General features: G+C 37.2%; 1 protein-coding gene across 6 annotated transcripts in view; it reads left to right on the forward strand.

The window, feature by feature from the left end:
• The window catches only part of AK8 (adenylate kinase 8), an 84104-nt gene that overhangs the window by 23339 nt on the left and 44408 nt on the right, over window positions 1-16357 (forward strand). For all 6 annotated transcript variants that reach the window (XM_052814168.1, XM_052814166.1, XM_052814165.1 and 3 more), the window contains exons 5-9: window positions 892-960; window positions 9283-9364; window positions 10984-11055; window positions 11891-12091; window positions 15487-15618. In XM_052814168.1, the coding sequence (XP_052670128.1) occupies window positions 892-960; window positions 9283-9364; window positions 10984-11055; window positions 11891-12091; window positions 15487-15618 (556 nt within the window). The remainder of the gene's footprint in view (window positions 1-891; window positions 961-9282; window positions 9365-10983; window positions 11056-11890; window positions 12092-15486; window positions 15619-16357) is intronic.

The following is a 16357-nucleotide window of genomic DNA, read 5'->3' on the forward strand; positions in this document are numbered from 1 at the left end:
AACATTCTTCTCATACTGAACTCAAAACATAGCACTGTACCAGCCACTAGGAAGACAATTAACTCTGTATCTCAGCTGAAACCAGGACAGAAGGGTATTGTTAATTTCTTGTCAGGAAATCTAGCATAATAACGGAAGAAATATTAGGGGAGGGGAATGCTAAATCTGTAAAGGAATGTTGTTCTGTCAGATAGCAAATACTGTCTTACAAAACATCTCTAGATCTGGGCAAAGTAATAGTCACAGAAAGAAACAGCACTTCTGAAAATATTGGCACATGCAGTTTCAATCCCGTTTCACAGTCCTGAGTTTAAAAATAAACTAACTTTAACATTAAAATTAACTTTAACTATAAAATGTATTTTAAATAAACTTTCTGGATTATGAAAGAGTGAGAGTTACTTGAAACTATGAAACAAAATTCCTGAAAATCAGACCCTTTCTGTTATTTGTTCTGTGTTTGAGATTCTGCTTGTCTCACATGATAGCTGTTAAGATCACTAATGCTGAGTCCACTGACCTATGGAAGCAGTAGTGGGTCAGATATTTGTGGTAAAAAGGACTACTTGTGGATGTGATGTTCTTATGCATTCCTTTGCAGGTTTGATGTCCAATGTGTGTGTTAGTGTGCAAAAGTTGGCATTGCTTCCATGTTAGTGTGCAAAAAGCATGGATGTAGGCTTTGTGTTCAGCTTACCTTTAACACTGATTTTTGTGCCCTTATTAACTCTCTGATATATTATGTTAATGACTTGGGACTTGCACAGGTTTATTTATTTATTTATTGTTAAGAAGACATCTCACTTCACCTTTAACCAGAATATGCCTGCATGGTAAAATTCCTTTTGAACTCAATTGTGAATATTCAGCCTTTTTTTGTTCTTTCTTTAGAAAATTCCCAACGCGCTTTGGGCCAATCTGATCCAGGAACGTCTGTCAAATGTGGACTGCATCAAACAAGTAAGAATTGCTCCTCAGAGGGCTGGTGGATAAGCACTTACACAACTCGTGCATAGTAGTTAGCATTCTGAGTCCTGAGCAGAGGAGGGAATGGGGGCAAATCATTGGGGGCTCTGGAGTGGATTGCTTTCTTGAACATCAGCAGAGGGAGTTTGGAGCTTTATTAACAGGATAAAGGGGAGGATGAGAGTATGCATATGCTAATCTTCTAGCACAGAGATGATCAAAGGCTGAACAAGCATAGCTTTGTTGATTGCCTGGGGCAACTGGCAGAGATATAGTGGACAAAACAGATAAACAAAAAATATATAAAAATCAATATGTTGAGTTAAGATTTTAACTCTTATTGAGGAAAGGGGGAAAAGGAGTCTAACATTACTCATTTCAATTTTCTTTGTTTCTCATTGTGTCTTTTTTCTTCCTGTGTTAGAAAAAACTGCATTTGAATATATTCTCTTCTAGGTAATAATTAATATGTTCACTGTTAGTTTACACAAATAGGCAACTGAATAGGTTTAGATGTATTCACAAATGTGTGGCTTTTTTTTTTTCCCCTGTGTGCTTAGCCTGAATGTAAGTAGAGACTTTTAACATAGAACCTTACTCAAGGAAAGCAAAATCTCTTTTATGTCTTTCCTTTAAAATCTCAGATGTTGTTATGGTTTATTGAGTCCATAATCAGCCCATTATAAGGGATTATTTGTAAGGGACATGCTAATCTAATGGATAAAACCCTGTTTCTAAACAGTGCCAAAATACAGACTGTACATTATTTGATGCACTTCTCGAGAGGAAGAAGTCCAGTGCAAAGTAGGTGTTACATTCATGAAGGACTAATAAATAGTCAGATAAATAGTATGTGTTTTCAGAACAGTAACTCTGTCACACCCACGCCTTTGGGTCAGGGGGTAACTAGTACTTCCTGACCTCACAGAGATATTGCAAGGCTCATAGTTTTATTAAAATCTGTTGCTTCTCAACATCATCATCATCATCTACCTTGTTGGTTGAATAAAGCAGGGCTGGTAATTAACATTTCATTGAAGTGTGAAAACTGCTTCCTAAGGCTTCTTAGCATTAGGCACTGAAAGAAACTGGAAATGCTGAAAACCTTATGTCTTGTACTTCTGTCTCTGTGATTTTTGGTGTAGTCTGCAATGATCTGCAGGCTGGATCCTTCCATCCATGTAAAACAAAATCTTCTTGGGGGCTGGGCCATTGCATTGTAGTTTTTAACATGGTAATTCTGTAGCACAGAGATGTCTATAGGTGCAGAGAAACATCAACAAAACTAGCAAGAACTGAAAAAATTTTCTGCCCCTGATTGAAGGTTTCGGCTTTTACAACTCAGATAAACTGAATGATTGCCAAAGAAGTCTTCATGTGCTTCAGTGCAAAGTCAACTATCTTAGCTTAAGCCACTGATGGAAGTGGCTTTCAATGGACCTGCCTTGTGTAAGCTAGAGCAGATGGTCAATTACAGTGTATGAACTGTGGAAAGGATAACTTGATCAGGATGGTAATGAATAGCTGGAGATGTAATCTCTTAAATTGTTACTGCCTGAGAGGTTTGCTAGAGGACATCTGTCTGTGTCATATTTCTGTTGCGAGCATACAGCTGCAGCAAAATAGGTAGTATGCTGGTCTGTTTAAGCAGTAGCTTAGAACTAGCAATAGCTAAACTTCAACCTATCCCATTATCTAATCCACTGGTTGCATGAGAATTTAATTTAGAATACTACTTGCTGGTGTTTAATGTTACTGAGAAAAGTCATTAAGCTAAAACAAACCTTTCCTTGCCTAGCTAATCTTGTTCTTTTTTTGCCAGGTCATAGAGGAGTGCATGACAGTGCCCTTATCTGCATTGGGAAGTATCTTGCTATAAAAGTCCTTCCTTTTCCATCAGTAGAGAAAGCTCTGAAGGAGTAAAAATAAGCTTATGTGGGTGATTTTTGAACATTTCTTTGCATTTTTAGCTAAATCCAGGTTTAACAAGAGACTTACTGTAACAAAACTTTGGGATGCATTATTGGCTCCGATACATATTTACAAATGATGATATGGGACTTCTCCTCCTTCAAAGAGATGTGAGCTGTTGTTTTTATGAAGGGAAATTCGTGAAACAGAAACCTAGCTCATCACTAAAGTATTCTAAATTTATACCAGATATAAATCCCATTGACATTATGGGGTTGAATTACTGCAACTTTGGAGTAACATAATGATGAGTTGAACCCTGAGCTTTTAAACTACACCAGTATTTGCTTACATGGGGAATTGCCAAGATATTAGGATTTTAAAATGTACTGGCAACTCTAAATTGCGAAGTGTGGATTTTTCTGATGCCCCCTCCTGCCTTCTTTCCACTTAATGTGAACTAGTAAAATCTACTTCGCCATACAGATGAGACACAGGTTTTAGGCTGTTGTTTCTCTTTGAATTCCCTTCCTACACTGGTATGATCGAGGCCTGGGAAGACTTTCAAAGAATTTTCTAGTTTGTGATGTATAAGGACATGACCTTCTCCCCTTTTTTTCCAGATGGACCATTTTTTGTGTGTTTTAGGATCCTGTGTTTCTTGCTCCATGCTTCATCATCTGGGATATTGAAACAATGATTTTTGGATCCTTAGAAAGAAAGGAGTAAAGAGATTCGTAGAAAACCTAAGGGTTATAAATTTTTCTCTACAAAATACTGTATACCTTACTCAATAGATCAATAATTGATCTATTAATTTTGAATTTGCAAAGTAGAATTAAACTATTGCATTGCTAGTCACTGTGCTTGAATTACATGGATGTGTCTGGTTTCTCTTGAAGGTCTTTTTAGCTGAGTTTATTTTATTTTATTTTATTTTATCCCATAATAGTTATTTAGCACTCCAAATATCTGGTAGTATTTAAGGTATTTGTTTATCTGTACTAAATTCACACAGGACTTAGGCCTTTCAATTGGCAGGAGAACTTGTTTAAAAACACACGTGGTGTACGATCTTGTTCATTTTTGTGGCATTTTGAATTAAAGACTGTAGCTGAGGAACACTTGAGAAACCAGTATTGTCAGCTCTGGATATACTAGCAAATGAGCAGCAAAAAAAGGCTATGAATGTCAACATTTTTTATGTAAGCTGTGCAATGAGATATCATGGACGCACAGAAAGTCAGGTGATTGTATGATTTACTACCTTGACCTTGTGGCAAGATGTGGAACATCTATCTCAAGTGAAACTTCTCCTCTAGTGAGTATGTTTAAAATATCTTTAAACCTGTAGAAATGAAAGTAAGTTAGAAAGATGATAAACCCCAAAGAGAAACTGCTCTTCTGACTGCTAACCGCTAGGCTTTAGGCTGGTTTCAGACCCCAAACACAGGCCCCCTGAGCTTGACACTAACAGCTTCTCTGGTTGTGCTACTAGTTAGCAGGTAGGATAGGGAAGATGCCAGGATACCCCTGGTATTTTCAGTAGTTTTGGTTAAATATTTTCTCACATGATCTCTCAAAGGTGGTAGCTGCAGGGGCAGTCTGTCCTGTAATGCTATTTGGAGGAGAGCTGTTGGATGGCAGTAGTTGCTGTAAGCTAGCAAGTACATGAATAATTCTTTACTTTAGGGCTTTTATAACACTAGCTCTAAACCCTCTTCAATGTGCTTATTTTTTCACATAAGTCTCTTTGATTAATTTTTCCATTGTTTGTTGTGATACTGTTAAAGTGAGTTTTACTAACCATCAGCGTATAAGCAAAATCCATTGCTCTCCAAAGGCTTCATCCACCCCATGCTTTTTTTGCTCTAATTGTTGGCATGGTTCCTGTTCTCCTTTTAATAGTGAGGGAAGGATCTCTCAGTGACTGTTATTTTAAGTATTAGGTCATGTAAACTTTGAGTAAGGTGACAAGATGGTTAAAATGCCAACAGCTGCATAGTGTCTTGCCTACATTTTATGTTCCTGTTGTTATCACCAGCAACACTGAATCGGTGCTGGATGTCTTACAGAACTAGGAGAAAAAAAACCCCTTTATAAAGCTTCCCTGACATTCAGCAAGAATGGAGTGGATGTTATTGGTCTCATTAAGGTTTCAGCTATTTTTAGGAAAAACACATAATTGACTTTTCAAAGTTGTGATGGTTATTAAAAATCTTTTAATTAATAGATAGTAATTCATGGTCACTAAAACTTCCTCACATTGTATATGTCTTCCATTTGAAAGGGGATCTATGCATTTTATTTGCAATATTTTCCTTGTGTGATTGGAAAAAGAATTAATACTGTGGATTTTTTACATCATTGAACAGATTTATGCCATTTCTTTCAAAACATGACTCAGCATTTTTCTACTGAAAATGTTAATAGATTAGGAGCAGTATGTTGGACCATAGTACCACCAGCTGTTTGTTTTATTTCTCCTTGTGGTGTCATTGGCTTGGCATTAATTGTACAGCTTTCATCCCACTGACAGTAGGAATACAGAATTTTTTGTGCCATTGTTTTGACAGTCACAGGTTTATAGATGTCACAGGCATTCTCCAAGGAGAACATTTTTATTGATCAACAGCTCTGCTGAGACTCTGTGTTATGTGTTCTTCTAATACAAATGTAGTTAGGACTGCGAGGGATCAGACAGGTAGGTCTTCCAGCATACGCAGAAAACTTATTGCAAGCATTATGTTAGAACCTGGGACTTGTGAAGCTGATATGAAGACTTTTCATCTTACAGAGTTAGTACATATTGGCTACGGCACCTCTGACTGCTGGTGTTGTGGAGGGAATTTATAGAACTGGAGAAGGCTGGTGAAGAGATTGCTACGTGATGAATTTGTGAGAGAGCGAGCTGAGCAACCTTACTGATGTCTTAGGACCATTGAGAAACTAAGCTTAGGCCAGTGATTCACACCAGAAGTGGCAGAATTACTTTTGATTGGTATTAAACAGTTCAGAAGGGTAGTGGCTGTCCTTGAAAGGGAAGGCAAAGAGAGCAATGGCTATTGGTTCTTTTTGGTTTTACCTTGGCAGATAAAGAGTATCATGTTGTCTCTGTGAAACTCCATGCAAGGATAGTGATGTTACATAGATTTATCTGGGGAGAGAATCTGCCTGTTCACCATTTTTTTGTTTTCCAAGAAGAATGTGGCTTTTTTTTTTTTTTTTAAACAGCTTTGCACCTTACTCAACCTACAAAAATAATGTGGGGAATAAAAGGTTTCTTTCTAATGGGAAATTTGGTAAAGTTTGAGCTTCTTCCATCATCCATACTGCTAATGTTGATGGACTGCAGGAGTTGGCTTGGCAATATTTTCTACTGCACTCAGTCTGCTGTTTTCTGAAAATCTTAGAAATTTTAGATACATACTGGCAAAGCTATTACTGATATTATTTTTTTGCATTATTGTCTGTCCCCTTTCTTCAGATGGGAGCGAAAGGCATGTACTACTTTTTGAAAAATACTGATGATATGGAAAAACTGTTGTGATGACTTGTTTTCCTAAAGGCAGCAGTATTCATGACCTTTGATCTTTATGCTTGTGGCTGAGATTTCTTTTGGATATGTCACATAATTCAGCATTATTTCTTTGTGCTATCCCTTTTCATTATTCTAAGGCAGTGTCAATTTTGAATTTTGTAATTAAAAAAAAATTGAGGATGTACAGGTCAAATAACAGGAGAGAACTTTAATACTCAAGTCATTATTATTAGGGTGGAAAGTGTGAAAGTATGTAGGCTTGGTATTATAGCTGAGAGTAGTGCCAGCAAAGGAATGAGATTTACATTTGGGAATGACCCTGAGCATTTCCATTTCCCCAGATTCCTTAAATCCAGAGAGGAAAGTGATGGCTTTGAAAAGTGCTTCCTTGTTGCTGATTTTCAGCATGGCATGGGTCTCCAAGGAGCGCTTCACCTGGCATTAAGGCAACAGCAGAATGCTGTATTTACAGCAGTCTTCATGTGGGAAAGGATTGAGGTTTCCAGCTGAAAGAGAGGGAACAGTGACCACAGAGTAAAGGCACCATGGAATTACTCACTTTTAGCCTTTGTTCCACCCTTGATGTGATAAGGTGCAATCCATGCATGGATGTAAGGTTACTGCTATCAAGAACAAAAAATAGATGGCTTCTTAAAGAAACAAATTTACCATGTGAAGTTACTAATTACACTTTAATGATAGTCAGGAGGGCAAAGAAGACCAGTGTTTGCATAAAGCATGATAGGCATATTTTAAGTCAGGTCTTGCTCTGCTGTGTCTCGCTTTCCTCTTGCTTCGTTCCCAAGCCACACTCCCTTTTTACTCTTTTTTTTTCTTTTTTTTTTTTTTTTTATCTGTGACATCTGCTTGGAGCTTGTCCCTCCTGTGATACCATACTACTTGCAGCTGTTCAGACCTCCAGCTCTGAGCTGTGCATGGGGTGCCCTGAGCATACGGCCTTTTTGATGTGTGATAAAACAGAACCAAGCCACTGGGGGTATGGAGAGGGAATGCAGCAGAATATCAATAAACCTGTTCTGAACAAAGCTGCAGCTCTGTGGTGGAATAGACATTTCACTGAAGTGTCAAGTAGATGGATAATGTATTCTAATTAGGGACTGACTGATACCCTGGAACTCAGAGACCTTTGGAAATAAGATCCAAAATGCTAACTGTTTTGGTAGTGTGTGTTTATTTTGCATTTGTTTAATGCCTTAAAACGTATTTGTTGCAGGAATCTACTTATTGAGCTGTGTTTTCTTACATTGCAAAAACTTTTAGCTATAAAATTGCTTATTGCCTGTTTTAAGGACCTTAAAAATTTGTATATAAACCTCATGAAGTTTGCTATACATTGTTAAAATACAATATTGTGTTTACTGCCTGTTGCTCAGTATGTGATTTTGAGCAATAAGCTCATCAGAAGCAATGGTTTTGTGGGGTGGGGTTTTTTTGTTTGTTTTGGTTTAGTTTCCAAAGGTGTTGCGCTTGGGGGTGGAGAAAATGAGCCAGATTTGTAGTCTGTAAATTGGCATAGATTTATTGGCTTCAGACCACTGATGCCATTTCTCCCTAGAAGAGGATCTTGGCCTATATATATGTTGTACAGGCACAATATATTCATAACTAGTGCTGAAGTTCCTAGCATACTGCTAAAAATATTGTGCAGCCTTGCCTCCTGCAAGTCCCAAGGGATAAATTGATTTCTCAGCACCTGTGTGACCTTAGACAGCAGTTCATTCTAATTCGATAGAGCAAACACTAGGAGTGGCAAAAATGGCTTGCAGTTATTTGAGTCTCTTATTTTCTACAGATATCAGCAGGATTACATGTTCCTGAAAGCAGGCTAATTAAAGAATTTTAAATAGTCTACTCTATTTTCATGTATAATTGGAATGTCCCAATTTTCTCCTACAGAAGTCATGGAGATATGTTTCCCTGAAATACTTCTAAAACCTTTGGACCTCATACTGACAGAGCTTCAAATTTATGTGGGAGATGATAATGATTGCTAGCTAATGCAATATTAAAATATCTTCTTTATTTCAGTACAAAGATGGTTTGCAGATTTATTGTAATATCACAAAGTTATTTTAAGTTATAGGATATAGTGACAAGGAAATGTGTGGTTAACCAACTAACAGATAAATTAGAGAAAGTTCAGGAGATTCAGACTTGAGACTGGGAAGTGGATTAGATTTCAAATACTGCATCACACAAACTGAGTGAGGCTGCAGCTCTCCTACGGTATTTCACAGATCTGTAAATGTTTTTTTAAAGATGCTCAATCCAACACTTAGCTGGCTATAACAAGGACTTAAGGGAGCAAAAGGCTCTTTTTTCTTTTTTCTTTCTTTTGCTCTGTTGCTTCATTAGCTTTGGGAATGCTGGTTCCATTACTGTGAGTTTTCCTGTATAATTTAAGAAAATAATGAAAGCGTGCATATTTTCCTCAGTGTTCGTGGCATTAAATCTGTCTTTAGATTTGTTTAGCCTCTTTTTTATACACAGTGTGGGCTGGTATCCTTTTGAATATTTCAAAACTGTAGAAACTGTTTTGGGTTGTTTTTATTCAAGATAGAAGTTTCTTTTTTTTTTTTTTAAGATTGAAACATGAAAAAAAAATTCATTGCTACAATACGTAAGTTCCCATTGCTCTGTGGCAGTGGTATTAGTGCATGCCATTTCACAAAAATATCAGTGCTCCATGTTTGCTTTCTTCTCTCACAAGCATCCATAACAAATACTGTGCTGTTGTGGGATGAGAATGAGGTAATTTTTGTGCAAATAGCACTGATATTTAGTGCTAATTTTTGTTTTTTCTCTTCCAGGATCAATAACTGTTTCATGTTTTTGTTCAATAGGGGTGGATTTTGGAAGGCTTCCCTGAAAATCAGGAACAGGCATGGATGCTGCAATCATCTGGCATCATTCCTAGGCATGTTGGTAAGCAGTACAAGGTTTATGTGTGATTGCACCCAGTAGGAAAGACTAGAACTGTTTCTCCCGCCATATCCTCAATAAATTCAATACCAATACTGAAGACACCGGAGTCACCAGACAGCAGAATATTTCAGTATGGTTCAGATTTGCTCAAAAACTTGAGGTAACCTGTGAGACTTTAAACCCTGTCTTCATGAACCCTTTTCTTCTTACACGTTAGAGTTCTGTAAATTCAAGACCACTCCAGCAAGTGTCTCTGAGCAGCTATATGTAGCTTTGCTTCTGTTCTAGGAGTGGGTCTAAGTTTTCTCTGACTTCCATCTCTAGAAATCAGCCTTTATCATCAGACCAAAACAATTCCCCATGTACTAAATACAAATTCATCCTTCTTTTGAATTAGAGAATGCAAGCTTAGCAAACTTTATTCCACCAAGTGAAGTGGACACATGATTTGAAGCTTGACCTTTCAGAGAATGGGTGAATTCTGACTTGATTTGAGAGGAACATTTGTTTACTGGCAAAGTGCTGGTAGGCAAGACCTTGACAGCTGCCCTTGCCATCTAGAAGAAGCCAGTTGTCCCGAATTAATGTAGTTAGAGGACCTACTTAGAATGTGAGAAATTATTACGATTGTGTGGCGTGCAGTGTAAAATGATGAATGTAGAGCTTGCCAGTGGATAGTGAACAGAATGTTAGCAAACTTGATGAATTGTCGCTTTGGATTTGATTTGGATGAGATTCGACTGTTAATGAAGAATTCTGAATCACTGCAATAGACTTAGGCAAAAATGTTTAATGCCTAGTACTTGCATGTATTTTTAATACAGCTAATAACATCTGAAGTTGAGTTTTGCTCACAATTATATCTATGCAACCAAGACCTGAATGAGAATCTTAAAGCTCAGTCTGTCTAGTTAATCAAAAAGAAGATTGAGAGGAGATGAGATTTACAGTGTATGAGTACCTTAATAGGGAGAAAAGCATCTGAAAGAGCTATTTGATACAGAGAAGGAAGTCATACAAAGAACTTGTTTGAAACCTGTAATCAAATGCACTGAAAATAGTAATTAAATTACAATGTTTAACTGTGAGGATGATTAGCCAAAAGCAACCTAGGGAACTGACAGATTCTTCATCTTTTGATGCTTTCTAATCAAGTTTGAATACTTTTCTGTGAGGTTATCAAAAATTAAGTTTCACTGGTCTCACTATCACTGTTTTCTGGGTGAAAAGTAATTGTTTGTGGTATAGAAGAGAATCAGTCTCGAGTGATCTGTGGGTACTTCCGTCCTAAGCTCCAGATACAACGTAAGTGAGGGACAACCTTGTTAATTGGTATGAATGACAGGGACAGCTAGTACTCGTGGATACTGGACTGGATTAATGTATATTTCATCCCACTATACTGCTTAGGAGGTGGAGCAAATTTCTGATTAAAAGTGAAATAAAGTTTTGCAGGTAGAATACTGGGAAAGGAGAACGAGGTAAACGTGCTTGAAATACGTTCATCCATCTTTAATACTAGGATACACCTAAACAGTTACAGGAAATAAAACAACTAACAAGAGCTACACTTTTTACTTCTTCTTTTTTTTTTTTTTTTTTTTTTTTTTTGTGCCTAGTTGTGCTTTATGCTCCAGACACTGTGCTGATTGAGAGGAACAGTGGGAAAAGGCTTGATCCCTTCACAGAAGGTGCAGTATGCGTTTGTTTCTGATCTCCACTAGAAACTGGAGTGTTGCTTGGTCTCAGAAACATTGTTAATACCAGTGGGATTAAAATTTAAATGGTATCCCTTTAAGAACCAGTAGGAATTTATAATTACAAATTTAAACTGTTTGGAAAAAGTGTTTGTTGACATTGCATTATTTTTTTGTGCCATAAAATATGGGAAAATATAAAGCTCAGTATTGAGCCTGCAAACAGTAGACCACGGCAGTACAGAATACTTGAAGCTTAGATCTGTCCATATGAGCTTACATTTTGCGTGCGTCTTTGCTAGGTCCTGTTTCAATTCTGAGGTGCAGGTATGCTTTTAGGTATCTTCCATTAAATGACTGTCAAGTTGACTTAGCTCTGTATTGTCTGTTGAGTATCATTATCAATCATTCATCACAAAATAAAATCCTGACATTGCTCAATAAAAAATCATGTTGGATGTTTTAGGAGTGGAATTAGGAGGGATGTTCTTAACTAAAGAAATGGCTTTTATTTGCTATAAAGGAGATTTGCTTATCAAAGGACTTGCTTAAGGTTCAGCCTAAGAATTTGGAGAGCTATCCCCAGTTCCTTGTTCTTACTCATCATGCTGTCTTGGCTACATGGGTGGGCAGTTGCCTTGGCCACTTCCTATCTCTGCATCTGCAGAGTAAGCTGTCAGTATAAGTAACGAGGGAAGTGCACAAGTTATTGCTTGTGCCACAATATAAAGCTTAAAAAAAGACCTTGATTTTGTTTAGGAAACCTTTTGGAGCTGAGCAAGACCTATTAAATCATCCTCTTAGTTCCTAATCAGTGTCTAACTTCCAGAGGTGTACCATACAACATTTGACTGGCCAAGTGATCCGCTGATACAGCAGCGTTTGGTGAAACCAGAAGATCTATCTGAACAGGAGATGTCAAAGAAACTGCTGGAATATCACAGAAACTTCCCTGGGGTTTTCCAGATCTACCAAAAAGTTTTGAAATCGATCAATGCAGACCAGCCTTCCATGGATGTCCTCTCACAGGGTAAATATGTACCTTTATGGCACATCTGATAGTTGATAAACTCTTATTTGAAAGGTGGTTCCTAGCTGTTAGAGACAGTTTGTAGGATTAGGGTTAGTTAACACAGATAGCTCCCAGCTGAGTTGTGTTCTCTCTAGTACAGTGTTATGGCTGTTCCTGGTAATTATTTTACAAGACTAGAATAAGTGCAGATAACTGGAAAGTCTTAGTTCCACAGTCCTGCCAAGGAACAGCTGACTCGGTAGAGCAAATGTCATGGTTATTTCTGCAAGAATCTCTTCTAAAAGGCTGCATTGTGGCTCAGTTGTTAATCTCCCAAAGGGCTAGTACCTTCCACCAGTCTGATAACAAGAAGTAGGAGTAGTTCAAAGCCGGTAACATTTCATTTTTTAAAAGCTGCTTGTGCTGGTAGCGTTTCTGTTCAACAATTCTTGTTTGCCTTTGCTTGACTGTAATGCAATCTGACTTTTAATGTTAATTCTTCAAGAAGAGAATAAGGAAACTGCCAGAAAAACCAACTGATAATGTACTTTGTAGCTGTCAGTCTGTAGATGATCTGTTATATCCCAGTAATTTTGCATCTCAAAAAGGTCTTTTTTTAATAAGTGCTGCACTTTTAAGATAAACAAGTAGGAAGTTTATATTCTGAATTTACACATTAATTACCTCTAAATTACTTAATTAAATTTAAAAGTTCATATCATCATTCATAAAGAATTCATGCCTTGAATTGTAAATAAAAATGTGAGTGCCTGAATATTAATTATTATTAATTAATAATGTAGTGAGATAAATTGAAAACTGGAATGAAAAAATCCTCTCTAGATCTTTTTTTCTGCAGTGCATCAAGCAGCCAGATTTTTTTTTAAAGAATAATTAGATGTGGAGACTGTCTAGGGGATCATTACTCCTAATTAACTTGGTTATTTACTGCAAATTAAGCATCATTTGTAAGCAGGGTGCTTTGCCTGTAATGTTTGTGCTTTTCAATACACTGGGTTATGGAAAATGTTCAGGATAACTAGAGCACTCCTTGGGTAGCTGATATTTGGTTTTTAGGAAGTTATGCAGCAAATACACTATTTTCTGTTACGATTTTCCAGTTTTTTTGTTAAGTGTTTTTATTGCTACAGGTAGAGGTAAAAAAGAAAGAGAAGATCTCTCATCAATATTACTATTATTATGGATTGTTTCATACAATTATAAAATTTTCTAAACTCTTAAACCTTAATGCAATTACTGCTAACATATACTAGGATATGTGACATCAAATTCAATTGTACAGTATAGTATCCCAGTACAGCTTGTGGCACTGGAAAAACAGATGTTTACAATCCCGTGTGGTTGCAGTTTGAGTTAGTTTCTCAATACTTCAGGTCTGCTATCTAGAAATAGCAGGGCTGGAGTTTGCTGGAGATGCTTCTTTATTACAAAAGGATTTTGTAATGTTACAGAAGTGTCTAGCAGAGCTTCCTCAGTAAAAATGTTAGTTAGTATACAGCAATGTGTTAACAATGGTAGTTAAAATACTAATCCTTATGATGTTCTCCCTCAATCCTTTTGTGTTTTTTTTTAATATGGACTTATGATTCATACAAACATTAATGTATAAGCCTGTCCTATTTGTTAGACTAAAATACCATTTTATTACAAGGACTCTTTAGTCTGGAGAGCCTTTTATTTGAACTGAAGATGTCTGGGCTAACACTTAATTTTATCCATTGGAATTACAGAGGAAATCAGAGCCTATGTAGGTGTGCCCATGCTGCTTTAATCATGGGTAACCATGGCAGTCAGGAGACGGTGGCATGAACTTTAGCCTTGGCATTTGAATCTGTGATTCCTGGAAAGCTTGCATAACTTGTGCTGAAGCTTGAGCTGCTCTCTTCACTAGTTTTGTGAGCCATAAAAGGGGCATGGGGACTAGGAGTGTTTAGCTATGTCCAAATACAATCCTAATTTGTCCTCATTGCCAAGCCATGTCTTCTTTTAGCTTCTTGGTGATCTATCAGGTTCTCTTTTGAGATTCTAACAAAGTTCAGATCTCTGTAATACAGCAATGTTGATGATCTCATGTCCTGTGGTCTTTCCAAAGCTCTTACAATCCGTAGATTGACTTGAATGTAGTATTTCCTACATGATACAAAATGTAGAAGAGTGAAGTTGGACAGAGAAGCTCAAATATCCTTCACATGTTATGCAAAAATGATGGACAAAAGAATAAAATTATACTTGGTTATGTGTTGTCAGTGCTGCATTGTGTCGTGTCATCCTATGCTACAAGTCTATAATATTGTAATTAGAAGTCTATTAATCACACACACATAGCTGGATAAATGTCATATTAATTTAACATCCTGAGTTTTTACACTTAAATATTTGTTCAGAAACTGCAGAAAGTATTAAATGTAATTATATCCCTCTATAATTTGCATGGTAAAATTGTACCTATGAAGCAAAAATTACTTCTGCTAATGTGGTTTAACCCCAGCCAGCAACTAAGCACCACGCAGCCACTTGTTCACTTGCCCCCCACCCAGTGGGATGGGGGAGAGAATCGGGAGGTGGAGGGGGGGGGGAAGTAAAACTCATGGGCTGAGATAAGAACAGTTTAACAGGACAGAAAGGAAGAAACTAATAATGATGATAATAACAATAATAAAATGACAATAAGAATAAAAGGAATGGAATATACAAAACAAGTGATACACAATGCAATTGCTCACCATTTGCCAACCGATGCCCACTTAGTTCCCGAGCAGCGATCCGCCCCTGGCCCAGCCAATTCCCCCCAGTTTACATACTGGACATGACGTCACATGGTATGGAATACCCCGTTGGCCAGTTTGGGTCAGCTGTCCTGGCTGTGTCCCCTCCCAACTTCTTGTGCCCCTCCAGTCTTCTTGCTGGCTGGGCATGAGAAGCTGAAAAATCCTTGGCTTAGTATAAACACTACTTAGCAACAACAGAAAACATCAGTGTGTTATCAACATTCTTCTCATACTGAACCCAAAACATAGCACTATACCAGCTACTAGAAAGAAAATTAACTCTATCCCAGCTGAAACCAGGACAGCTGAAAACAACATGGTAGAAGAGCAATTATTATTTGAATCTGCTCTTCAAAATGGTTTGACATCTACTGATGAAAGAAAGTATAGGAGTGTAATGATAGTAAGATTTCTAAAGTGCTCCTCAGTGTAAGTTGCTGACATGACAGTTTTATCAGAGTCCTGATTTTGGTTGGAGTATCTAGATGTTTCAGTGATAAAATAAATGATGATCAACTTGACAACCTTTTTTAAAGAAACAGAGAAGTTAATCAGTGTGGTTTGGTTTTTTTTTTTTTTCAGTAGGATATAAACTGTATTTCTTGCTTTTTTCTCATGTTCTAGTTCTTACCTATGTCCAAACTCGGCACCGATCCGCCGCCCCCTTTACACCACGGATTCTCTTTTGTGGACCCCCAGGCAGTGGGAAGAGCCTGCAGGCAGCACTAATAGCTCAGAAATACAGTGTTGTCAACAGTAAGTTCTCAGTAAATATGCACTTTGCTCAATTCCCCCTTTCTCTCTTTTTGATCATTTATCTTCTGCTGTCTTACTTGCTCATAACATTTCTCCGTTTGTCCATTGCTATGGGTGTCAAATTTTTGAGGGAGGTGAAAAGTATTTTGATGAAGAAATATAAACCAATAGAGCATATATTCTGTGACAAACCAGCTCTAACATTTCTTTAGTCATCATTTTTTATAGCCTTTGCATCAGTATTTTTCCGTGTGTTAGATTCCTGTAGCACTCTGAATTCTTCTGTGGATCCATGGATCATGAGTAATGTCTTCGCAGTTTCAGCTGTCTGACCAAAATTGGGGCACTTTTAACCTAGCATTTACTCTGAACTTTAATGAGGACTCAGGTTCTGTGCATCTGAAGTAACGTACTGGAAAAAGAAGCAATTATTTAAAAGTGCATTCTCTTTCTTTTGTAAAGGAGACCCAGAAAATTCTATGTGAGGGTTGTTCATGGTTAGCATGCTAATGTTACAAAGTTCTATAATATGAGTACACAGCTTGGTGATAGGATCAATGCAATATGTGTCCATGTTCTATAATGTCTTCTAATAGTGAAGTAGCCATAAATTATTTTAAACAAATGTCTGATATCTCTAAAATTTGCTGATTAGTCATATCCTCTTTGTTAAGTAAAATGCAAGTTTGTTTCATTAGTATTCTTTCAATGTATACCAAATGAAAAAATCAGAATTAAG

This window comes from Harpia harpyja, chromosome 19 (assembly GCF_026419915.1).
Source record: "Harpia harpyja isolate bHarHar1 chromosome 19, bHarHar1 primary haplotype, whole genome shotgun sequence".
NCBI classification, from domain to species: Eukaryota; Metazoa; Chordata; class Aves; order Accipitriformes; family Accipitridae; genus Harpia; species Harpia harpyja.